General features: G+C 37.6%; 1 protein-coding gene across 4 annotated transcripts in view; it reads right to left on the minus strand.

Moving 5' to 3' along the window:
* APBA2 (amyloid beta precursor protein binding family A member 2) overlaps positions 1-27,367 on the minus strand; it is an 84,991-nt gene that overhangs the window by 24,599 nt on the left and 33,025 nt on the right. For 2 of the 4 annotated variants that reach the window (XM_061347549.1, XM_061347546.1), the window contains exons 2-4: positions 12,149-13,155; positions 2,624-2,704; positions 1,440-1,476 (exon numbers count right to left, since the gene is read on the minus strand). In XM_061347549.1, the coding sequence (XP_061203533.1) occupies positions 1,440-1,476; positions 2,624-2,704; positions 12,149-13,117 (1,087 nt within the window). In that variant the 5' untranslated portion in view covers positions 13,118-13,155. Of the gene's footprint in view, positions 1-1,439; positions 1,477-2,623; positions 2,705-12,148; positions 13,156-16,286; positions 16,400-27,367 lie in introns of all 4 variants that reach the window. The other 2 variants (XM_061347548.1, XM_061347550.1) reach the window with 2 other exon arrangements.

A 27,367-nucleotide genomic window follows, 5' to 3' on the forward strand; every position in this document is an offset into this window, starting at 1 on the left:
AGTGCCATATAATACCTGCAATAGAAAAAGCTTAATAGTTCACTTATCCACACATACAGCGCAACTGATATAAAAAATCAGAGAAAACAAAACAATAGAACTAATAAAGGAAAAGTTTTACTCTACCTAAAAGAGCAGTGAGATGACTGGTAAAGAAAGAAAGAGACATAACCTTTTTATCCCAGCAAAATTAAAATGTGCAGCTGTATCTACAAGCCCTGTAAGGGTGAATTTTCTAGTCTGTTTTAGAGCTCTGCTCATGTTGGCCTCCCTTTATAGTTGCATAGAATCAGTAGATGAGTATTATGAGGTATCACTTGCTTTCTTGTCTCCACCACCTTTGGAGAATGCTTTTAATTTACCTCTATTTAAGGTCTGTTATCCAGTACCATGCCACGTGTCACATGTGATTTCCTTCAGATGACAATCTGTGTAGAAAGAGCAACCTCTGAACTTCCCATTTGCTCTAGCTCTTCAAGGAAATTACTAAAAATAGAAGCTGCTAGTCAAGCTGAGAAGTTGACTAGTTGAGAAGTTGCTAGTCAAGCTGATGAGATCAGGGAAAAGAAGAAAAATGTGTTGGACATTGCAATGTTAATCTAAATTGCAGTACTTTTTCCCTGAGTTAAGAATGGCATTAGAAATTAAGTTTTTAACTTTCATTTATGGTTTCCATTGTGAGGAACTGTGTTCATGGCAGATATAAGGGGTCATACCCTTGGAAGTTTCCTACTTTTCTCATGTTACAGTGTTAGACATTTCTTTTGCGGGAAGATTTTTGTCCATACAAAGTTCTTCAGCTGTCTCTGAGTCAGGGAATTATAATGTTTTCTGTATAATCCCATTTTATCTCTGTCCACCTTTTTGTGTTAATAACAACTTTTTTTTTCTCCAAATAGAAAATACCTAACAGCAATGCAAAGGAGACTGAAGAAAACCATGGAAGCATGGCTTTCCTAAGCAGATGAATAGATTGCCCTATTTTTCATCAGATCAGCACAATCTTTCATTTGTATCACCAACTGAGATTCCCAGAGTGCCGTAACAGGCATCACATCAAAGTGATACAGAAGCTCCTCTGAACAGTGAAATGACTCCTTCCTCTGCACAAAACCATAAAGAACAGGGTGCTCTTAATACATCCATAAATCTCCACCCTGCTGGGGCTCACTGTTACCACCTTTTTAATCCCCCTTCCAGATTTGTACTTGTCTCCATCTTCACCTTGACTATTTGAAAGCTCTACTTGCTCTTCCTTTTCATCACCACCAGGCTCCCATTGCCAGAGGGAGGATGAAAATGTTAAAAACTTCGATACTTTAACTTTTCAGCTGTATTCTATTGGGTTTGACTGGTTTTTAGAACTGTGATCTTTGAAATATATTAAAACATTTGCCTCCATTTTATTCTACTTGAACCATGGATGATATAAAACTTACCATCAACAAAACTTGGAAATGAAGACACTTTCTTTGTCTGTTGAGAAATAAAAATGGTATAGCTGTAACAAAATTGTCACAAACTGAAGTGGATTCATCTTACATTTGAAGAGCTGACCTTGGTTTAAAAAAAATAGAATTTCTGTGTGTAGCTTCCGCATAGCCACTATTTAGGAAAGTGAAACACATTGCATCACAGTAATTGCATAGTTACATAGTGCCATTTACCTGGAATCTCAAGGCATTTTAAGCAGATCACAGAACACAAAAAAATAAGGGAGGGTGGGGAAAATACCATGAAAATTACACAGAAGTCAGCTGTGAAATGAGCAATGCAAACCAGCAATATCCAGTCCAATGGTTTGTCCACTAGATCACATTGCCTATTAATGATATCCCCAATTTCCAATTAAGAACATTTAACAGTATTTTACAAAGCAAGATTCTGGGTAAGTGAATGAAAAAAACCTGATTGCACGCTACACTGCATTACACTTAAATCTCAGCAGATGCCACAAAAGGGCTTGTTTGATGTTACTGTCTCTGTTCTCAATAAACAGATGTCATCCTTCCATTTGTTCATCTTTTGCCAGCCTCCTCAGGCATTCCTATTTCCAGGAAAGAGGCTGATTTCTCCATTATGGAAAAAAGGTTTAGAAATGTGCCTCTTCGTTACTGTAACAGGCTATACGCTAAATATGTTACATGTTTTTGAGATAACAGACTTGTGCTTTTAAGTCTGAATTTAATTTCATTGTGTCTAGCCTCAAGCATAACCTCATTCTGCGTTCTTAGATGTTGTCTTTCCTCCAGTCTTCAGTGACAAGAGCAGGTCTTCATGTCAGTGTTTTTTTCACAGCAGAAGCCAATTTCTTTTTTATGCTTTTGCTTTCCAATAATCCACAAAGATAATTTCTGAAGTGTTCTCCCTATTCTGAGTATCATCAGAAAATTTTAGGCTTGAGTATATGCTATGAACACTCATATAAAATTTATGTGGCAACATCAAATCCATGGGTATAGTTCAAAGACTTTCTGGAATATACAGACATGGTATTTATTGTCAGTTCAAGAAAAGAAACAGAGCCTAAGTATGCATGTGTCTGTGTGTGAGGGAGAAAGCTGACAATGCAGTGCCTGCTGTCAGCAGGAAGACAGGCAGCAGAACAGCCCAAGGTACCTACCTCAGGTGTGTTATTATTGTCAACTGGTCCGTTGAGGTCTGAACGCTGTTGCTTCCTTGGCTGCTCTAAACCATTGCACATCTGTAAGAAAAAAGAGAAGGGATTTCAAATCCTTTTGTCCTCTAAAAAGCTTCAAAACAAAGTAGAGATTTCAGTGGAAGTCAATGGTGCAAAGATAGTCAGAAATTTTTCACCAGATTAAATTACATTCATAAAATTTAAAAAAAAATTTGTAAAACATTACCATATGAAGCTGTGTTTAGCACATTCTCATTATTTTACAAGTTATTTATGATGAAGCTTCATATTAAAATGTTGAGCTGTTTAATTATGAAAAAAGATTTACTTTGATGTAAATAATAAGACATTTCAGTTATCACTAAGCACCAGTTAACGCTACTGATTTAAACTAATTTTATTTCAATGCAAATTATTCACATGAAATTAAGCCAAATGCTGACATGTTCAAATTGTTCAGAAACCAAAGTCAGCACTTTTAATTGTATTATTTCTCAGTACTAGACAAAATCAGAATAGTGCTAATGTCTATCTCTGAGCTAAACAGAATGCCAGCACTGACTGAGTGTAGGATGCTGCGTTCATGGGAGATCATAGAATCATAGAACCATTTAGGTTGGAAAAGACCTTTAAGATCATCAAGACCAACCTTCACCCTAGGACTGCCAAGTCCAGCACTAAAGTAGATCATGAAGGGCCTTGTCTACATGGTTTTTGAGTACTTCCAGGGATGGTGACTCCACCACTGGCCTGGCCAGCGTGTTCCAATGCCTGAGCACCCTTTTGGTGAGAAAAGACTCAGAGTTTTTAGTGTTAGAAATCTGGAAAACTAAAGTGATTTCTGTGACGAGTTCCTATGGTTTAGGATATTCCACTTTCCTTTTGTCTCAGTTTCCCCATTATGTATAAAAAAGAGTGCCTAAATGCTAGTGTAATTGTAAGGCTTCACAGGTAAGAACTTGCATTAACAGTTGTGCAGATGGAAAACACTAAGCCAGTGCTGCGTCTAAGGATCAGCCTGAAAGCTACATGTGAACACAGCTCCTTGTCTTTTGTCTTTCAAATGCGGTATGTAGCTGCAATCAAAGTCTGCATGTTCATCACTAGACAAATTATTCCCTATGAGTAATATTTAGTCAGCTGAACAAAATGTGCTAATGAAGCAGGCATGTTAGAGCTATTAGCTCAGTAAGCCATTAGGTTACTTTCAGGTAAGACAACATACACAAAGCAAGGATTTTAGGAAATAAAAGACTACATGAAAGATACATAGAGGACCAAGGCTTGGGAACTCACTGCCTAGTGCCCTGTCTACATGACTGTACTAAACCCCTTACCATATTCTGCTTATAAATGCTATTCTGTTTGAGACAAGACAAATCTCATTCTATTCCACGGCTAAACTAATCTGGAGCAGTATTTTTGTTTTAAATGTTATGATAGCTAGAAAAAAGCACATTTAAAGTATTATAAATACTTTATATGCTGACTTGCAGTCTAGAATAGGATCTAAAGCTAAACCAGAAGACTGGACTTGACTGCACACTAAAACAGAGGTACAGCTATATTAAAAGTCTCTTATTCTAGGATAAGCATCTGATAAGAGGACAGGTTCTGCAAAGGAAAGATGTAAAAATATTAAAATATTAAAGTTGTAGTATTATTAATACTTTTGTAGTATTATTAATACTTATTTTTTTTTTGTAGTATTATTAATACTTTTGTCACTGAGCAAATATGGAGGCAGTGTCCAGCATCATATGAAGGAACGTGAGGCACCAGAAAATGCCACCTTTAGGCTGAGAGGAAATTCAGACTCATCTAAGGTCACTAAAGCATCTATGCACACCTTTCAGAAGTCAGCCTGATCCTGGTGGCCGATTGCTGCCCTGGGGCCACCTGTGCCTCATTGGGAGACTCCTAGCCACAGCCTTTATAACCACTCCTTCCGATAACACAAAGCCCCTCTTAGCTGGAGGTTAAAAACCAGGCTGAGTGCTGCTGGCTTTTAACTCTGCTAGCTGTTTATTCCAGGGTAAGCTGTCCAGCTTTTCAGTTGAAAGTTCATCTCAGCAAGGTAGCTCTCCTCAAAGGTACTACTCGTGATTCCAAAGGCTGTGTTGATGCTCAGCTCTGATGAAGCACTTTCCTGCTGGAGAACAATCTGCTGGAAAACAGCAGGTTAGTCACTTTTTTGAATTATCTGGAGGTATAATTTGTCTGAGAGAGACACGGAAGATGAGCTTTTTTTCAGAATTGTTAATCCTTTTGGTAAAGAGTTGGTAAGCAAGCACTGAGCGCAGCTCAGAGGTGTGGTAAGGCTTTATCACTGTGCTTAAACATTTGAATAATGAGGCTTTATGACCCATACTTGCCAGTCTCTCTACTAGCAATGTTATTCAAATATTATCAAATAATGTGCTGAGAAACCAATATACTGGCTTAGTAGTTGGAAAGCCTACTAAGCTTCTTGGAAAAGAGATATTTTGTGCTAAGTAGACTAGATTATTAAATTACCTGCTGCACAAGTAAACTGAAAGACCTGCTTGACCTTTCACTCAGGTTTGTTGTCTCTCTCTCTAGAACACAGATAAAACAGATGACTGTTGTTGTCTTCATCAATGTAAGTTAAGGACAAAACTCCAGTTTCTAGTTTCAATTTCTGTTACCCTCTGTTGGTTTCTGAAGACAGTTTCTTGTTTGGTCATGTGTCCTCCTCATTGTTAAACACTACTGGATTTATAGGAACACATCAAGATGCATCCAAGACATCTTTTTGAACCAAGAGATGATAACAAGTCTATTATGGTGGTACTATTCCTATTAAACTACGTGACTGAAATAACTTCTGTCGATGCTGGTGATGTGTAGTGGGAATAGCTTTATGTACTCTTACTGAGCTGCTGCATTAGTTATTGTAACATCAGTAACATGTTGTTGACAGTAGGAGCAATACGACCCAGGAAGATGTGCTTACAAAAGACAGAATATGAATGAGGCAGTTCTGGACTAGCTGAAGGTTTGCTGATTTTGATCACAGAAAGAAAAGGCCAGATTTCACACTCTATTCTCTCCAAAGATTCCACTACTTATGTGCTAATTTAAAGGAGCTGCTAGAATGTGTCAGAAGTTAAGAGGAAAATATTTGTACAAAGAAGTAGCTCCAAGTAAGCAAGTCAAACTAGAGCCATAACCGGTGTTATAAAGAGAAGTATTAAAAGTTTAGGGATCTAAGCATTCCACAAAATACAGCATCAATACAGTATCCAATTTCAATAAACATTAAAACAATTGCCAATTTATCTTTATAATCTTACAGAACCAAGGGTTTGGGTGTTGTTGGTTTTTTTTTGTCCTTGTATATATTTCAAATTGGGAACGAGCCATAATAAGATTTTTTGAGAAATGGCTGTGCTGAATGGTGTGGTTTTATGTGGATGTAATTTGAAGTGCATGCTGCCTTCGGCTTTAAACTTCCCAAAGACTCTGTCCATTGCACTGACAGGTACAAGGCATTGATTTTGCTGTCTCCTGGTGTCAGGAACTTATTTGATAAAAAAGCCATGGCTCTGCCAATTAGCACAGAGAAACTGGTTTTGTTTGAGAATATGAAGGTTTGGGCTGTTTAGCACTTCTCAGTGAGTACTTACACTTGCAAAGTTTGGGAACTGTCACTCAGTAAAGGCCTTTTAGTACTTCTGCCCCACAGCTGTCTAGAACACATGGGAGGATGCAGGGAGCTTTCCTAATACTCTTTCTTTACCCTCTTGTGTTTTCCAAAAATTTCATCAAATGCATCCCATAATACTCAGACTGAATTCCAGTAAGACATTCTTAAGATACGCTTTTCTTAAATGGCTATCACCTTGGCTGCTTCAGACTGTCCTAAGGCTGAGATCTTTTGGGGACAAAAAGCTCCTGGATTTGGGCTCTTTACAGCAGAAGAACACTGTGCCTGTGCCAAGAGAAGGGTGTAAACCTCAAATATTTTTGCCAATACTGAGTTCTATAAATACAGGTAAAGAAAACACAGTGGCTGCACTGATGTGTGCAAAGTTGTTGGTGAACAAAGAAAAAGACTTTGTAATATTTTCTTGCACAAATTTGTTAGTGGCATTTTACCTGTCTCTGAATGTCCATGTTGAAAAGTGTTAAGGGAAAAAGTGCCTATACGAAAGCTGTGAAATGAGACTAATACCGCACAAGCTCGTGGGGTATTTACCAGGGAAGTTTGTACGAGTGCATTTGGTAAGGTTCTCAAATGTATAAACTAAGAACTGAGTTGAAAAATGAGAGCAATAGGATTCATGTGTTACAGGCAGCAGCATTAAAAAGCAGACTTCCCTCTAAGGTCCTTATTAATGGTGATAATGGCAAATCCCTCTTTCTTCTAAAGGATGTAAGTGAAGGTAGGGTGTTGGTGCTGTTAAACTATCTTTTATTGCTGGTAAATAGATCTGTTTCAATAGGATAGGAGACAATATGCATACTCAGGAGACTGCAGTCTGAAATCTAAGTAGATGAGATGTGAAGAACAAAGGACTGATTAGATGGTCAGTGCTCAATTGTTGAGTTCCATAGTCATCTTCAGTCCCTACTTATCAAAAGCAGCACTCAGGCCATGCCAGTATTTCACAAAAGCAGGACTCCAGCTGGGGTGAAAAGAGTAAACTACCACATATGAGGTTCCAGAGAAGAGTAACTACTTAATTATCTGTTCCAGTAGTGAAAAGCCATCTTCCATCGGTATTATTTCAGCTGCTGTCCAACATTTTGCTAACAATTTTTTTGGCTGCTTCTTCCGTTCTTTTAATTATGCTACCTGGCTCTAAGAGTTAGCATTAACTTAATAAAATAATAGGCAATGACATCATTCTCTGCAGGTATTTTATGGGTGAAGTAGGAGAAACTAGAGTTCCAAATGCTGTCAGGGAGCAGTGAGATGGGCCTGGGATTGCCTGGCGCCATACTGCTTTGTGTGGAAAGGAAGCAGAACAGGATATATTGCTGTGAACAGATCTGGAGATGAGGTTTCTGTGGTTCAAGCTTGGTTTAGACCAAACCCTTGTTTCCATTTTGAGCAGTACACTCATCTGCAACAGGAAAGTACTCACATTTTTCACTCAGTAAACTTGTTCCCAGGTTAATTGTTAGTTAAACCAACAATGTTCTAGATAAACTTGAAGCTGTGAAAATGTAACAGAATTCAAAAAAGAAAAAAGACTTAAAGTCAACAGTAACTACTTTTGCACAGGACCACCACATCAATTTTAAATTTCTGGTCATACTGTATGCTATCATTGGTTGAATGAGCCATCCAGTTCCTCTTCTTCCTTACCCTACCCAAAGATATACCTAAGCCAATTCATGTTTACTTTGCAATAAAAACTGTGCTAATTCAGTGGAATTGCATCAATAGGTTGTTTGACTTCTCTGCATGAAGCTGAAACATACAAAATGAAGATATTTTTTGCTTATAATTTCATGTGTCAAATTAATAATTGGCTCAGTCTGAGATGACTAAGAAGTCACATAGGGTTGGGGAAACTCCTAGCTTAAGGAAGTTGTTAATTTTGAGTTTATAGAATCACAGAATAGTTAGGATTGGAAAGATCATGTAGTTCCAGCCCCCATGCCATGGGCAGGGACACCTAACACTAAACCATGTCACTCAAGGCTCTGTCCAACCTGGCCTTGAACACCACCAGGGATGGAGCATTCACCACTTCCCTGGGCAACCCACTGCACTGCCTCATCACCCTAACAGTAAAGAACTTCCTCCTTACATCCAATCTAAACTTCCCCTGTTAAAGTTTTAACCCATTGCCCCTTGTCCTATCACTACAGTCCCTAATGATTAGTCCCTCCCCAGCACCCCTATAGCCCCCCTTCAGATACTGGAAGGCTGCTATGAGGTCTCCATGCAGCCTCCTCTTCTCCACGCTGCACAGCCTCAACTTTTTCAGCTTATCTTCATATGGGAGGTGCTCCAGTCCCCTGATCACCCTTGTGGCCCTCCTCTGGACTTGTTCCAACAGTTCCATGTCCTTTTTATGTTGAGGACACCAGAACTGCACACAATACTCCAGGTGAGGTCTCACGAGAGCAGAGTACAGGGGCAGGATCACCTCCTTCGACCTGCTGGTCATGCTCCTTTTGATGCAGCCCAGGATACAGTTGGCTTTCTGGGCTGCAAGCGCACACTGCCGGCTCATGTTCATTTTCTTGTCAATCAACATCCCCAAGTCCTTCTCTGCAGGGCTGCTCTGAATCTCTTCTCTGCCCAGCTTGTAGCTGTGTCTGGGATTGCTCTGACCCAGGTGTAGGACCTTGCACTTGGAATGGTTGTCATACAGTACCCAAAATATTCAATTTCAACTTCCTAGATGTAAAACCTGTCTTAAATAACACCAGCCTGGAAAATCTGCAAGAAATAAAAGTTGTGCTAAGCAGTGAGTTAGAGTAAATATACACTTTAAACATATTCCAGGTCTCCCTCAGGCTTAACTAGTGCAGATCTTCTGTACTTCCCTAGAGGTATTTACAAGTAAAGCCTCATACAGGCATGCTCAAATATCTCGAAGCATGTATATTTAAGAGCGGGGACTGACCCACACTGAAAGCAAGGTTTGCTTTGTTTTCCAGTCTCTGTAGATTGTTAGGTCTTTCTTAGAAGTGACTACTGTTCTCTGGTAATTAATCGCTGAAAGCAAACCTAGCAACCAGAACCTTTAAAGTAGTGTTTGTCTACTGGTTATTTAACATTTGGCATGCAAGATGATTGCTAGCATTTATTATGGGCTAATAATTAATAACTGTATTTTTACAGGTATGTAAAAATGTTTTGTGTATCAATTACTGCTAAGTAACCTGAAATCTTATGCAGCAGTATTACCACCTATGGGAGGCAGGAAAGGGGGAGAGGAGCAGGAGTAAGAAAAAACCTAAGGACAGCACAGTATGTGCACAAACCCACTAACTGCACATTCCTGTTTGCTTATTGTTTGCAAAAACTGACATAGATAGTATCTTGGTTTAACTTCAAAGCATTTCAATCTACGTTTACTTAGAGAACTGGGGCAAAAATTGTTCCATATTCAATATGTATGATTCTGTGCCATCGCTGTCACCATGATGGTTTGTACTGTGTGATACACACAATAACTCCAGTTTTCTACCAAAATGAAAAAAACAAGGATCTCCCAAATAAATAATCTGCAAATTATGCTTGGCAAGCCCTAAGGCCTTGGGTTTTTCTCCTTTCACTATGCAAGAACTTTATTGTATTTAAAATAATGACTCTCAGTTTCACACATGAGATACAGGTTCATTTAGACAGTACCCTAATTTCATCCATCCCTTAGCTATTTTATAGTATATATTAAAAGAACTGAATGTCCCAGAAGAAAATCCTCTGTGCTTTATGTAAATTCTTCAAGGTCCAATCTCTATGCTAAGGAAGGTCCAGCTGCACCTTGTGTTTAGGATGTGTAAGAACCCGTACAAAATTCCCTTTGGCAGAAATGCATACTGTGTCCCTGTTCTAACCCCCTCACGATAAGCCTGATTTTTATATGAAGTGGAGGATGATAAGCAACCTGCAGTGGGTGAATGGAACACAGCAAGACCAGTCAAATTCAAATAATGCTTGCCAAAGATTACTTAACTTGCTTTTTAACCTTTCTTTTAGATCCCTGGAGGTTTCTGGGATGGGGGGAGAGGGAGGAAAAATTTCTTCATATCTCCATTTGAGAGCCTCTGTATCTCCAGAAGAAATGCTACTTCACACCTTTATGTCTGGGAAGCCAATGTGCTCCTCAGTGAAGATGCCCACAGCAGCTTTGACCTGTCTCCTTTCTTTCAAATTACATGCATATCTTGTCATCCAGTTTCTTTATACCTTTTTGCTGAACTGAAATGGGTACCTTTATTGCTGTATCTCTGGATCCATCTCTACTTTCATCAGATATGGAAGGAATGAAATATTGTGTATTGTTTAATGCTCCATCCATCAGACAGTATTTTTGTGGGTTTTGTGAAGAGTGGTTATAGAAACTCAATGGCTACATGCCAGCCAGTGGCTACCTTTCACTGCAACACTTTCTCTGTTATTAAAGACATGGCCCAAGACTGCCTGGAAATAACAATTAAAGCTCAGACAGGCAACTCACGAATAACCCTTTGTTATGTTCATACCAGTGGCAGTTATATCAATATCTTGGAGTTACAAAACCCCCAGTTGTTAGCAGTCTGGCAATAATGATAAAGTTACAATGCAGTTCAGCTCAACCTCTGCTAAATAAAGAGTACAAAAAGATGTTGAAATGAAATTGTTTTGAATTGGCAATCACCCAGGAGGAAAGAAAAAAAAAATCAAAACCCCAAAACCAGACACAGCGATTTCTTACTGAAGCATATACAAGAATTCACTTTCTCATTCAAGAGCTCCTCCTCTCTTTTGTTCTGCAAATACTTTCAAAACTTAAAAGCAGCAACATTCCCAATGGCAGATGCTGATGTACTGTGCCAGAAAGACCATAATTAGTCTAAATCATGCTAACTACATTTCTCTGTTCCTAGCCTATATGTAACAACTATTCAAGCCATTCAAGATATCAAGCTTACCCACACAATCTAGACCTTCCATGCTGGCAGTAAAGCACTGAATATTTTAAGCTACACAACTCAGTTCTAATACAGAAATTAATATTAAAAACTTGCTGTAGATATGAGAAATCTGAACATGTCCCCTTAAGATGATTTTTTTTGTTGTTCATAGTTACAATAAAGGTCTGGCTTTTTCAACAGCGTCTACTTCAACATTTGATTTCCTTTTACTGTTTTTTCAGAGGAACTGACATATTTTAATATCTGTTCTTAATGGAATCATTAAGATTAAACTGTTTAACAGTGTGGCACTTAACTATAGAAAATCACAATATTTATAGATTTGATAAAACTGAAACAGGAAACTTACACCTCTCAAATTTAATAAGTATTTCTTCCTTCTTGCCAGGGTCAAGATATGACCAGCCAGTACAAAACCACAGCAATAATGCAGGCACTTGTTGCAGTTGCTTTTACCTTCTGCAGTATCTAGCCTTGACATATATTCTACTGAAAACAAAAAAAAATTAAAACCCACTAAGGCAACAGAACAGGAACCCTTAATGATAAACCCTACCCTTGACTATTTCATTGCTGAGCCCAGTTTTAAGTTTATCTGGGGTGTCACTGCAGAATAAGAGCATAAGTAAACTAGATCTGTCCCTTGCATCTGGAATACCTTGTTTTACTTGGAATTGTCTGTTCTCTGTGCAAAACCTTTTTTCCAGTTCTCCACCTAAACTGACTACATTCAGCACCTTTTTCTGGACATGTGATTATGTACCTGTGACTGCAATACAGAGTAAAAAGAAAAGTAAAAATATTGCTTCTTAATTCTGTTTAGAGTAACAACATTTGCATAATGCTTCTGACAGTCTGCTTTAAGAGAGAACCTCATACCTGCTCCTGTGGCCACTTCTGCCTGTCCTCTGGGGTTCTTGACTTTGCTTTAAAACCTCGAGGCATATCCCCACTGTGCTTAGAAGCAGATGGGATATTCAGTGATTTTGGCCTCCCCTCATGCCTGTTAGCACTGTGAACAGCTTCTCCCTTTGAACAAATCTCTTTATAGTCATGTGCCATGTTTTCAGTCCCAGTGTGCTCTGGACTCATTTCTGTTGTACTGTTAATACTGCTCATGCTCATACTCATTTTGATTTCTGCTACAATCTGGTCAATGTCCTCTTCCTGCTCTTCCAGCTCTGCATCGTCTTTTCTAGAATGGTATGGTGATATTCCCTGTGAGTTTCCATTAGTCTCTGCTGGGTAATAGTCCTGATAGCCACCTTCACTTTGACAGTACTGTATGTTTTCTTCTTGATCTTGAATCTCCAAAGATGATGTTTCATCTTCCAAAGTCTGAATGCCATTATCTTGACCCTCCTGCCACTCTTGCCTGTCCATCACCTCATTTTCATCTTGGTGCTGAATTTTACCTTCAGCCCATTCTTCTACAGCTTCCTGACATCCATCTGTTTCAACATGGTGTTCCTCATGGGGAGCATACTCTTCCCCATTGCAATCCATTCCTTCTAGGTAGCTGTCATCCTCTGGACAGTATCTAATGTAGTATGTGATCCCCTCTTCTTCTTCTGGCAAGCCTTCATCATAGTCCTCCTCCTCGGAAGTGTTATTCACATAGTCAGAGCTGGAATCACCATCTGCACTATGATCATTGCACTCGTGTTCTACAGGTGGAGGACTACCTGCTCTGACAGTTGCTAGTTCTGCCTCTTTTGCTGCATAATCTTCAATAGGAAGGTCACTTTCTTCATTTTCAGGTTCCCTGTTGTGAGATGAAGTAGGGCAAGCTCTTGTTCTGTGATCCAGCATGCTGGCAGTAGTGCTTTGATGTTTCCTGTTTGCCATAGCCAAGTCCTTATATGACAATCATTTCTAAGCGATTACTGTAGGGAAGATGGAAAAACACAGTCAGATTTATTTGGTAAAAAGGATGTGTTTGTAGAAATTTAAACCAGATCCAGACAGAGACTTTTAAAATGCTCATGTTAAGGAACCATGAATTCAAAGTAACAGCTAGCACTCTGAAAGGAACAGATAAAGAGACAGTTCTATATTTAGCATAAATGTATTCTATTGTAGGCTCCCTTCTGTCAATTTGATGGAGAATTAATGCTGAATTTTGAAATTAGTTTTCGATTTCTTCTTCTTGCCATTATGGGGTCATGCTTTGATCGCTATGCAGTATAAAGGAGCTCTTAAATTTTCAGCTTAGGCATTTCTTTAATGTGTATTCAAAATCTGACCTGTTCCTACTGAAACTAAACGAAAATAATTCTGTTAAGTTGGCAGTCACACAGGACACTAAAGGATAATGCACTACTGTTAATGTTTTGGTTGTTTGGTGGTTTGGTTTTTTTTTTGGGGGGGGGGGGTGTTACTTTGGTTTGTTTGTTTTAAATCACTTACTAGTCTTTTAGTTCTTACCAGCAGTATGCCATTAAGTACCTCCCATTATAAATCCCAAATATTGGGTTTAGAATAAAACAGACTATATTTCAGTTGGAAAGGACCTACAATGATCATCTAGTCCAACAGCCCGACCAGCTCATGGCTGACCAAGTTAAAATATGTTAAGGGCCTTGTCCAAATGCCTCTTAAACACTGACAGTCTTTGGGCATCAACCACATTCTAGGAAGCCTGTTTCAGCGTTTGACAACCTTCTTAGTAAATAAATGCTGCCTAATGTCCAATCTAAACCTCCCCTGATAGAGCTTTGAACCATTCCCACATGTCTTACCACTGCATACCAAGGAGAAGAGCTCAGTACTTTTCTGCAGGCAGCTGTAGAGAGCAATGAGGTTGCCCCTCAGCCCAAAGTCCTTAGCTGCTCATCACTGGACATTCCTTCCAGTCTGTTCACCAGCTTGGCTGCCCTTCTCTGGACACACACAAGGACATTCACCAACCTTTTAAGTTGTGAGGCCCACAGCTTAAGTGCTCCAGGTGGGCTGCACCAAGGCTGAATACAGCAGTGTAACTGCCTTGTTTGTCTGGTCATGCTGTGTTTGATGTACTCCAGGATGTGGTTTGTTCTCGGGGCTGCCCAGGTACTCCACTTACTCACGCTGAGCCTGAGGTTTAGCAGCACTCCCAGATTCCTTTTTGCAGGGCTGCTCTCCAGCCACTCCTCTCCCAGTTTATACTATTGTCCAGTGTTATTCCATCCCCGGTGCAGAATCTGGCATTTTGACCTGTTATATTTCATCCCATTATTCATAGACCAATGCTCCAATCTATATAGATCCCTCTGCAAAACTGTTTTTCAAACAATTTATTCTATATGCCAGGACAAAAAGACACAATAAAAGCTCAATAATTGTTCCCACTAAATACTTGTGTTACATAAAATAGTGTATTGTTGTTTAAATACTGGATTCTAAATAAGTAAGCAGAGATTATATGAACTGTATCAAAAATAGTCAAAGAAAATGTCTAATTCTAGACAAGCTTGACAACTGTGATCTGCTGTGTGTGATTTGGATTGGAGGAACAATGTACTTCCAGTATGCATGTTTCTCTGTATTTCATTGTTGTATTCTTATGGTAAGCTTGACCTATGCAGTTATTTAATTGGGGTAAACCAAACTCAGACATAGGCTTCTGAAATGCACCCTACAACTCTGTTTTACTGTATGCATATAACAAAGGCATGTCAGCCAACCAATGATCATTTTGACATAAACTAGTTTCCCAAGTCTTGGGTGCACACTTGGAGCAATAAAGCTAGCATGGAGCTAGAGAATTAGAGGAGCTATATAGTCATTAATTTCCTAGGCATCTGAATTTAACAAAAATATCCTGTCACTAACATAAAACCTCATAGATATCCCTGCAGAATTTCTGATATCACAAGGAAAACCCCAAACCTTTATCTTGTGATAAATCCAGGAATCTGTTTTTACTATTGATTATAGCAATGGCACCATGTGGCAAATCTAAGCTTTCTCTGAGACACTGATTCTGATTCTGAGATACAAAGCAGAGATGCATGTTAGTCACAGAAGATGTAGAAGGAATGCAGTATGTGAAGCTCTTTTTAGTTATTGATAACTTGCAGAACTAGTCTTGACAGAAAGCTTTGAAGTAAATAGTATACTCAAAGTGAAGTTTTAAACTGGAAACCTGGAGAAGGCAAAGCCTTCCCAGTGATTACTTGCACCTTCTCACTATTAGAGAAACTAGCAGATTTACAAGACTTTCTCAATATGATTGGTACACCCCCTGTGCTCCCTTTAACATACTAGGTATCAGCTCTTGCTTTAGAGCCGATTCTAAGAATCTCGGAGCACCAAGTCAACTAGTGTTGCTCTGATTTAGTTAGGTTTACTTACTGCACACTGTAGATGTTTCTATACTGAGATTGCAGTAAAAACAAAACTTATTTTAAACTGGATTAAAGTAGCAATCTAGTCACAAGACTGCGGTGTTCTTCAAAGGCTGCAAAAAACCTGCCCATGAGCAGCTAAATTGCTCATATGACCAGATCAGGAACAGGTGAGGACACTACAAAAACGAGCCTAAAACTGAAACAAGTCAAAGTGGTACAAAAAGTGTATTTTTGAATGACAATGCAAGAAAGGATTACAGACGCCTCATTTGTCTTAAAGTTATGTCTTGTTGAGAACAAAACAAATTAGTGTCTCAAGAAAGAACTGTTCTCATCTGCAGTGGCCTCTGTCCACTACTCATTGGAAATGCTCTCCATATTAAGTAATACTTGCAGTCTATTTACAGTGCAGTAAACCCTACACACAAGTCACTACAGTGTAGCTGAAGATAAAGAAGCGCAAAGCATGTAACAAGCACGATTTGAAACTCATGACTCACCTTTTCCTAAAGCATATGGAGACCATAGAACCCTTTTTTTTTAACCAGGCAGTGTGATGGAGTTTTTCCACCCACATCTATGAATCTTCATTTAGTATCCAGGCCCTGAAACTGCCTTAAGTGGTATCACTGCAGTGATCCTCTTTTATGAATTCTAGTAGTTGAATATTCATAGATGTTACTTACCTGCAAAAAAATTCCACTCCATGCCAGATATTGCATAGCAGCACTGCATGTCACAGGAAGCCATTTGTGTGTCCTGTGAGAGCCAAAGGGCAGTGGTGAGACAGGACGTGAGGCTAGAAAGGGAGGGATGGATGGCTGATGTATGGCAGCTACAGCAGCTGTGGGGAAACTGCCAGATCAGAGGCTCTGGGGGAATGGTTCTCAGTGGGCCAGCACTAATGGCAGCAGCTGTGGTTCTCCCCCACCAGTGCCATGTGCAAGTGTAGCATTTGTACTGCAGGAGGGGAGTGTAAAGGAAGAACTTCAATAACTAGTAGCAGACTGGAAACTTTTTAGGGCATAGGTGGTATGAAATAGAGAAAGAAATTCCTCTCAAGCATGTCTAGCACTGACATATTTAGGACTAAGAAACTGGCTTTCACTTAATCCAGTTTGAGGCCATGACTGAAACCGGCACTTTACCCCTGCATGCTGAAATGAGGCACGCGTTCCCAGTGGAGGTAAAATAAGCCTGACTTTTCAGTAAGAGGCAAGGCTGACCTTAATGCTATGGAAACTGAAGTTGCAAAGCAATCTCTGCACAACAATTACAATTCTAGCTGGCCTCCTTACCTTTGCCATCTTAGCCTGGCACTACTTCTTAGGAAATGAATTAAAATAAATCCCATTAAAATAAAAAGGCAGAATTTATTATTCTCAGCCTGAATTGCAGACAATGTGCACTGATTATATCGCTTCAGCTGTGAAATGGAACTTCTACAACTGTACTGACACAGCTGAATTACTAAACAGTTTTCGAACAGAAGTCTGAGAACTGCTTTTTATGGAGCTGCAAACAGCTGCATTTTAATTCAGATATTAGAACAGCGAAGGTAGCCTAACTTGTTTTCTCTGTTTCAAAATATTTCTCTGTTTAGGTTTTTTTCTAAGTTGTCTCCTGTTACACAGCAAGGTGCTAGTACCTGATGGCCAGAGGTCCAAACTCTTCTGTCTCTTCACCTACAGAGATGTTTATCTATGTAGATGACAACTGCATCCAATGTATGCAGGCTTTAGAAGAACAAAAACAGAACCTGGATGTTTTTTGACAAATGCAATAGATACATATGTTTACCACACATTCTGCTACTCAGCCTACTGTGCAGAAGAAGCCCTCCGAGTCACCTACAGCAAGGATTTCCTGATTTTCTCAGGGTATCCATGGTATTAGAAGATTTCATAGCTAGTATTAACATATCAGTTACTGAGAAAGCTTTTGAAATTGCAGAATATACTTCTAACACTACTCCAATATCCTCTGAAGTGAAGATAAGAGTAATGACTTTGCTGGATCCAGGAGCACTTTATGAGTAAGGGCTTCAACTGAGTCAACAGATCATTTCCTGTGCTTGGTCTAAGACTCCCTCCTATTTCTGATACCTCAGCTCCCTCCCTGATAATGGACACTTGAGTCAAAATGCTGTATTATTCCAAGTGCATTTTTCAACTTCTGGGTGGGGGGAGGATAAATGTTCCTGAGAACATGGGGTCAGTGCTGTATCCTTCTTTCCTCTCCTCAGGATTCACTAACTTTATCTTGTTGAGGCAAGCAAATGCTCATTGTGTTGTACAGTGCATCACTGAAGCTCCACTGCTGTTGTCAGGAACAGTGATTAAAGGCCCAAGTTACACAGGTTTCTCAAATTATTTTCCTTTCAGTAACGGTTTTGCTTTATTCTTCTTAAACTTCCCTGCCTCAGCTTGATTTTGAGAGGAAAAGGAAATCAATCTCCAGAAAACACATGCTGCATTTCTGTGGCAGTAAAAGGAGTACGCATAGGGGAACCAATCTCTTCTGCTCCTAGTAACAGGACTACTGGCTTACAGCTGGAATTTATTCTAATCATGCTTGTTATAGTCATTAGCTTTCTCCTGAGTTCCTTGCATCTAATCCCAGACAGCTGCAGTGAGGGTTTATGGAACTTAACACTTCTACAACTTTTCACCTGTGTAGAAAGGTATCTTCACTACCTACTTCCCATGGAGAGAGAGCAATTAAACTAGCATTAACAATGGGAAATGGTACACAATTGTAAACATGTTGAGAAAGTGAAATACCCCGAATAATTTTCCTGACTGTGTTTAAAGAAGTGCTTTACATATGTACTTGATTCACAAGCTCAACAGCAGTCTAGTGGGAGCAAAACAAGCTCTCTGACAGTTTTCATTTAACATGCCTAGTGATCTGAAGGGAAGTTTGTTTTGACAAAATTCCCATCCAATTTTCACTTCCCTGAAATTGATCAATAATGCCTATTTTCCCAAATGCCCAGTAGAAAAAAAAACCAACCCTGTTAAATTGGTTCTAAAGCAATATAACTTTCTACCCTCTGTAAGTCATCTTCAGATGTAAGAGAAACATCAGCATTGTAACGCTATTTACCATCCTACTAGGTCATAGCACGTATAGCATGTATGGCCCTCTTGGCTTGCTTGAAATGTTTCATTACCTTGTATGAAAGTGAAGTCTTTAGAATTACTTTCCTACACGTCAGACAACCTTCCTTTCATACTCTTCACCAGATGATATCAAGAGGTTTCTGAGATGCCATAAACTATGTTTCATATTTTTAAAAGATTGTACATTCAGAACTGAGTTCTTACATTTCTTTTCATAGTTTGTAATATTTGCTTTGTTTGGTTTAATCTAAGAAGCCTTTAAAATACGATACTTACCCTGTAAATGGCATTGTAAAAATGCTTTCTAATTATAACCCACCATCAGAAACTAGAACAAAGATATGCTAACGACAAGTAAAATCCTATGCCACTGCAGAAATGGTATAATTGAATGTATACCCCAACTGAATGTAGCTTTTGTATTTACAGATGAAGTAATAAAAATGTGTATTCAAATATTTAATTATCATTTATTGTTGATGTGGCTTAAGCATTCTTTAGGGTTTAATTCCACAGCTCAAAGAGGAATACTAAAACTTTAGTGCCATATCCATATAATTGCTCCAGTAAAGATTTTAGGACTAGTATCAATTCTGCAGTGTTGTGCCTGCTATACAGAAAAAAAAACAGGAGTACATTATATATTATAGGTATCTTAAACTGAGGAAGGGGAGGAAGTGGAATATTTTTATTTAACAGAGTAAGATGAGCCTCCAAAATTAAGGCAGTGAGATCTTATGGCCTGTTCTTGTGGCTGCCCAGCTCCAAGTTCTGTTTTAAATACCAAAAAAGTATCCCTTGTGTTTGACCTGCACACAAATACTCCATTGATAGCTCTGCAGAGGCTTCAACTTCAAAATCGATTTCATATGTAATATAAGCTTTATTATCTTATGATTATCATAAGCACTTTCTAATTCATTGGGAATAAGGGGAAAGTATAGGATGTATAGGAATAAGGGAAGGAAATACAGGAGTAAGGGAACAGTAAAGTATATATAGTCTTTATATACATAAAGAATGTATGCCAATTCAATTAAAATACATTCTGGCTACTCTGAGGCAACCTGCAATCCACCCAGAACTCTGGTAGAATTTTTAGGCTGTCCTAGAATGGATTATGCAAAGCTGTAAAATGCTTTGCAGGGTACCTTTCTGCTGATTATGGAGGCTATTCAGAAGTCTGGCAATCTTCTTATCTCCTGCTAATTTGTATTCCTTGTACATTCAGCTTGCAATTTCCTGTGTAATATTGCTATTCAGAAGGAAAAGAAATTCTTAAACTTATTTAAAAATACATGGTGTACAGGCAATTAACGTTTCAGAACTTACTTGATTAGCATTTTAAGCTTCAGTTTACAGTCTACCAAGTAAAGATTCTTTGATATTTTTTTACATGATGCATCTGTTCAAATTTTTAACACAATAAAATTGGAAATACTTACCACAGGCAATTAATTAATCATTGCAACATGATTTCCCCAGCCTCATGCAAAACTGCTGCTTTCTTTCCATGAATACTAATTTCGAGTTATAGGCAGAATTAAATAAAATATACTATTTGAATAATACTGTAGAAGGGAATAGAAGGACCGAATAGGTCACTTTAAATGAAACCAGAGATTCAGCACAACATTTCAAACTGTACCATTTAAGAACAATAAGCCAAATATTCTCGACCTTATTCCAAGAACATCCATTCAGTGAATGGTTAGATGGCTGGAGGGAATACCCAGACTGCCAATTTAGAGTAGCTGTGGAGCTAGGTCATTGGAAAGGCCTCATTTGTAAAAGAAAGGAGATGCTTAACTTTCTAATAACTCAGGGTTTAGCTATCAGGTTACCAGTTCACACCCAACCATTTACACTCAAATTTTGCAGCTTCTTGATTCTCAGTGCATAATAACAATTCAAAAAGACTTCTTTTTATTACTACTAACCTTCAAGTCCTCCAAACAGTTTCATGGATGCTCACTTAATATTATCATAGGAAAAAATGAAATTTTTTTTAAAAGGTTACAGGAAAAGACTGATAACATCAATTTAATGAGTCAAACCTCAACAGAAATTAGATGTGAAGGCATTAACAATTGACCCATTTCCACAAGCAGTATCTACTAAGGTGTAACAATTAGGTATAGCTAGTAGTCTACAGGCTTTTAATATTAGTTATTCTTCCAGATGGCTAGCTGAAATCAGGTAGGTCTAACGGGTCAAAATTTAATCATTAACCATAGTCGAAAAAGTATAAAATGATTTATTGCATGGCTGTTTATTCACCACATCTGGGTGTTTGTCTCCCCACTCTCTTCTGCACCCCCCACACCCCCCAAAAAAAATCCAACCCAAAAAAAACTCAAAACACAAACAAAAACAAAAATACAAAAAAAAAAAAAGGAAGAGATTTTGCTGGTGGAATAACAGGAAAGAATAGATATCACTGAGGGGTAGTATTTGCAATGAAACTATAGAGGAGTACTCTGGAAATTGCGTGAAAATTTTCCCAGTAACAAACATCTAAAATCTTGCTGAAAGCTATCAACACCTTCCCCACTCAATTAGCACAAAGGAGTAGGTTGCATTTTCCTCCTATTAGCAGAACCTTGTCTTTTTCAAACTCATACAAATACTTGTGCTGTTTACCTGATTTCAGTAAACAAAAATCCTTTTGAAATAATAAAATAAGGGTAAAGACTATTATGTTAATTCAAGATAAGAGTCTGCTTTTGTTAAGCAGAATTAGCAAATTGCAGGGTTAAATTATGTGACATTTTACAAAATAAAAATTTAGTAAGAGTAGTAGATAATTTTGATCAGAGGTTTTCTTAGCAGTGAATCCCATAACTATGTTTTGGGACTTAGCATTTTCAACCTTTGAAAAAATAACCTGTCACTTGCAGCTCATTGTGTTTCAGGCACACTGCTCCATAGTGGATGATCACCTCCTTTGAGAAGTAAGATTAGGAGATTAGGAAGATTTCTCTCTCTGTCTCTAAGGCATAAATTGCACATCAGTAAAATCCTTTCCAATCTATAACAACTAGTTAGAAGATAAATATTCTATCAATCACTTCAGCAGATAGCGAAGATGGCTTGAAAGCTTTATAGCCACCAGCTTTTCCACAAGAAGTCAGCAGAAAATTTGTATGTATGCATCTAATGAAAATAAGGCCATTTCTTCCAAAATAGTATTTTGAATGTAAAATTTAAATGTGCTCTGAACAATACTGTTACAGCTCAGTAGATTTACACATAAATTGTTATCAAAAACAAAGCACTTACCACAATGATTTAAATAATTATATTAGAATTAGACACACAGTGACCTGACATACACACTGCTGTTGTGTGTGAGCCCATGAAGGATATGTATTCCAAACTAAGAAGTCTACATCTTAAATATGTACTAAAAAATGAATTAGTGTGACCTTCTGTTATCAGCTCTCTATTCCCTATGGCTATGGGGACTAGGACATGCTGCGTAAAGGGAAAACTAATGATAGTTTGATGTCTTTACTTGAACTGACTTACACTAAGTTACTGTAGGTCCAGCAGGGCCCACCTCTAAGGCCAATTTATTAAATCCACACTCATTGCTTTCAAGCTGGTTCAAGCAGCAGACTGGACCTCAGTTAGTATATCCAGCAGAACTAAGGCTCATATCTGTGTATTGCAGTTTACCTGAAATAATATTTCAGCCCTTCTACAGCAAAGCATATACAGAAGCATTCCATTCTAAGAATAGGAGCAGTTTATCGGGGTGTAAGACCCATATCCTTATCATATGGAACTGCCTGTCTGATTTCAAAAAATAATAACTGCACACTTACCATCCATTGAGGACCCAGGCTAAAGTATCCAAATTGTGAGCTGCTCCTGTATATCCCTGTTCCCAAATTAGCACCATAGTCACACACATCTTATTTCTGTTAAGTTACAAGCAGTAAGTTGGAAAATACATAACGAAATGCAGCATCTAAAAATGCAGACCAGACTTAACCTTACAGGAGACAGTACTTGGTGAACAACACCTACCTTGAAATGTCTCTTAGCTAAAATAGAATAAACTTGCATCTTTCTTCTGTACAAGAGGTCTCACTTATTTGAGATTCATTTAAAGTCTTTTTTCAAATTTAGAATTTAACAAAATTCCTGTCTCTTCCCTCCAAAAGAGTTGTTCTAAGCAAAACAAAATAAAAAAAAGAGTCCCAAACTCATTGAAGCCAGGAGGCAGCTCTGGGGAAGTCTCACTAGCTGTTACTCTGCTCCTGTCTTCTCAAAGCATTTGGGAGATGGGGTTCCTGCGCCTGATGACTTTTCCTCATAAGGCAGCACAGTGTGTTACATCAAGACAAACTCTGCCATTGAATAGCTGTAAGATAGTCCTACCCGTTTAGATAAGTTAGTGTGATTTATGTGGAGGTTATGTATCAATTTTAAATATTGATTCATATTCACACAAATTTAGGAATCATTACTAGGAGTGTTTAAAAAAACATTATTTATATAAATTTAAATTTGGATTGATAGGAAATTAAAGTTCATATGCATCAATTTTCCAAACATTTAGGGCAAAATTCTCTCACTTAATCAATACTACACAGAATCTGATCCCTTCTCTGCTGAGATCCACAATTTTGATCAAAGAGGATTTTGTCCATGGAAGATAGTTAATTACCACTGGAAATATTCATTAAAATTAAAAAATGCCCAATACAAAAAACATACCAGACAAAGTCACTGCAAAAATCACCTCATATTGATTTGGTCAAAATTAGTAATCAAAGATGAAATTATTAACCTGAGGCACTTTCGGACAAGGAAGCGTTCCACAGAATTCTGCTGTCTCTAAGGAGAGATGTAGTAGGTGTTTACAGAGTAAAGCTGCTCAAAGCAATCATTCTGAAATTCGTTAAAAAAAAAAAAAAAAAAGAACAAAACCCCATAAGAATAACGTGCTTTCTACAACATTAATACCTCATGAGAAATACATTCAACAGTGTTGCACTTCCAACTGTAGAGCACTGTGGCATCTCATTAGCAAGTATTAAAGCCCAACAGAAGTTACTATTACTTACAACAATTCTTTATGGTTGCTCTGTAAAACACAGCATAGAAGAGACTTTTATACTGATTTGGGATTTCCTGTCGTTTTTCATGGCCGGTGTCTCTCTAACAAACCTTCTCTCAAATAAATATTCAACCAAGGAAGAATAAAATGCTGCTCAGGGAGAAGTCCTACAGTTACTATCATAGCTACAGGCAAACAATCTTTTATTTAGTGTGATTGCCTACATATCCAGAAAAATAAGGAGGCTTCATTTTATCTTAAAAACAAATTTTTTGAAAGTTTCATAGCAGTACCCTTTGCTAGCTTACAGATACCCAAGTTCATGTCTGCATTATTCTCACCAGTTTGTATGAGTATTTAGAAACCTATGAAGACAGTTTCTGGAGAAAAGCTAAAAACTGTGAGCTAGCCATACACTGACCATGCAGTCCATCTTACACCTTAAAACAATTATCTCCATATTCGAAGACTGCTGTCTAAAAAAGAAAAATAAAAAGGTTATTTCAAGTGCTTGTACTAAATTTACATTGTGGATGCCTCGGGTACTTCAGTCTCCAGGCTACTGCATCATAAGCCTTTCAAAAGCACTGTAATTTCATTCCACCAACATATGACACAGTGCAAATCCTTTCTCATATTCACATTTTCTTCTCTGAATTAATGACTTTGAAAAGAGGAGTACGTTTCTTCCACATTGTAAAGACAAAACACAATCTTAGCAGTCTCCTGTTTATTCTATTTTTTACCAGCATATTTTAAAACTTCCTTGTCCTTCATTCCATTCCTGTTATTGTCAACTTCATTATCAAGCCGTACAAGTGGGTCTCACTGCAAATAACTGAACTCTGTTAAATGTTGGGATAATGAAAACTATACCGTATCTTTCTTGCTTAAGAACAGTGCATTGGTAATCTGTGTTACAGACTAGATGTTTTTAAATTTTAGATTTCCACATCTCGTTCTATCGCACATCTTCCTTTTTTTGTGCTTTGGTTTCTTGTAATTTCAACCATTGTCCAAAATGCTAAAGTTATGTCTCTGTCACAAAATATATAATTCTTCAAAATAAGGACCATCTTTTTCCTTTTCTCATGATTAAGCTGTGAATGCTATTTGAAACAGGCCTTAAGCCAATGATTTAACATTTGGTAACACAAAGATAATGAGATTTGTTGGCTCAAAGTAAATCACAGCTGTTGCACATCTTTACTATCTTTTGCCTGGATGCTTAGCTTAGGGATCAAAGGCATTCATCTATAATGCATCTATGAATTTATAGAGTGTTGTTCCAATGGATAAAATTTGCTTCTGACTCACTTAGAAAATGTGTTTACTAATTCATTTATCTTAAATGGCAAAGCAGCAAATGTGTTCAGGGTATGCTGTCTGTTCCTGAGAGATAGGAATGCCTGAAAGAAATGTTACAACTCAGCTTTCATCAAAAACCTGTCTTTATTTTAATGTTTTTATCATATTATTTAGAAGGATTTCAACTTATAAAAAAGAATTACATATATGGCTATTACAACTACCACCCTGCAAGAATATTGTGACCAAAAAAGAGTAAAAAACCTAATTTCTCCAGTGTGTTTAGTTTATCTTTGTAGCTTTGGGTCTATCTAATTTCAGTATATCCAAAGATTGTATGTATACAATTTCTGCTTGGCCTTTCATAGTTGCTAAGAAGAGAGTATCACTGTTGGGGGAAATGCACATACAAAACAACAAAGTTGGCAGAGGGAAATAAGAATGAACTCAATTACTTTAAGCTGATTTTTTTTTTTTTTAATTTGCTATCAAGCTTTCCTGTTAATGTTTTCCAAATATTTTCCACCTGTATCCAAATACCCTAATTTTTACTCTATCTACTTTCAGTGGTAATCTTGCTCAGAATGTCAGTCCTGCTTAGTCATAAACACTCCCCTAGATTCTGCTGAAGAGAAATTAGAATTTCACTGGCTAAATAAAACACATAGAAGTATTCTCAGAACATGAACAGCTGAATAAAATTCACACATGCACCTAAAAAAATAAAAAGAAATTAAAAAAATAGAAATATTTAAGACTCAACTGAAATTCCAGTTTAGCATTTTCGTCACAGAAGCAAATTTCCATGTACTTGGATTCAGAAAATATCCATAAACACTTATCACTAATGTGACCCTCCTTGAATTATCACTGGTGAGAAAAGCTGCACTTCCAATTTAATTTTGTTTCTCAATTTGATTATGGCAATCCTACTTGTTCCACTTTAACAGTTATGGTCCCTCTGCAGGAGTGCATGCCTATGTCGCCATAAGCTCAGGACACCCAGGGTAAGGGAAGAGTTGAAGGAATAGCTGAAGCATTAGCATTTTGCTCTAGCAGCTCCCACCCACAACACAGGGCTTGTGAGCTATGCTAAGCCACTTTTGTAACTCCTTGCTTGGTTATCTGCAGTACAGAGTTGGAAAACTGTCAGGAATTAATGTGGATGTATATTGAATATATTGTTCACACACAGTGTTTTAATTTGTGCACTATTAGTCTGAATTGAAAGAACAACACAGAATACTATGTGGGAATCAAATGTCTTGCACAGTTCATCTATGAAGCCAATCATCGAACATAATACAAATAAAAAATTAAATAAGATGCATCACATTCCAGTAGACTTCCTAAGCCCTTTTGCTATTTTTTTCTGAACAAAAGGACAGAATTTCTGGCCTGGTTGGTAAAATACAGTAAGAAATAACGTTAAAATGCTCAAAACAAAAAACAAAACAACAACAACAACAACAAAAAAACAACAAAAAACAACAACAAAAAAAAAACAACAAAAACCCACAAAACCCAAATCTAGAAATCACTATTTAGCTTTCATGTGATCAGTTTTTATATAAGATAATTATTCAAGTCAATAAAAGAGAACAATTATTTGTAAAAAATGGACAGAGTGAGAATCCATACCCAGATTGTACATATTTGGGGAGCAAGTAAGAGTTGGAGGAAGAAATTATATCAAAGCTTAGCTATCCAATTGCTCATCATATCTCATGGGTGTAATTACTCCAGTACCAAGTGGAAGGAAATTAATACTGATTCTTTTAACCCATTTGCCAAGCAATGTGGAAACCAAAGGGGTTCGGGGCATTTTTTTTATTGGTGAGGACTTTGAGGGTGGGGCAGAGTTAAATGAGCTTATCACCAGGTTAAAAACTTATATGTGTTAGTCTTCAACAAACAATAAATACTGTTATTAATCTTAACATAATATAAAACTACCTGCACATAGAAGTAACCAGTAATTTGAAACAATGTATATCTAAAATATGTTAACTAAAAATATATTAATATTTTGTATAAAAATGCACTAATATTTAATATATTAAATAAAAATATTAAAAAGCGCTATACTTTGTCTGCGCACTATGCAAGCTATTTAAAAGAGCCCTGATTATTTTGCTTCCAAATCCTTCCTGAGTCTTGACATGCATTCTCAAAAGCATTTCCAACTTCTGAAATGCTAAGGATATTGTACTATGCTTCTGCATTAACTCAGTTTTAATATTTAGTTAGGATGTCCTTAATT

The sequence above is a fragment of the Neopsephotus bourkii genome, unplaced genomic scaffold, assembly GCF_033783945.1.
Source record: "Neopsephotus bourkii isolate Nb327-2 ecotype Australia unplaced genomic scaffold, CSIRO-AGI_Nbou_v1 NB_318, whole genome shotgun sequence".
In the NCBI taxonomy this organism is placed as follows: Eukaryota; Metazoa; Chordata; class Aves; order Psittaciformes; family Psittacidae; genus Neopsephotus; species Neopsephotus bourkii.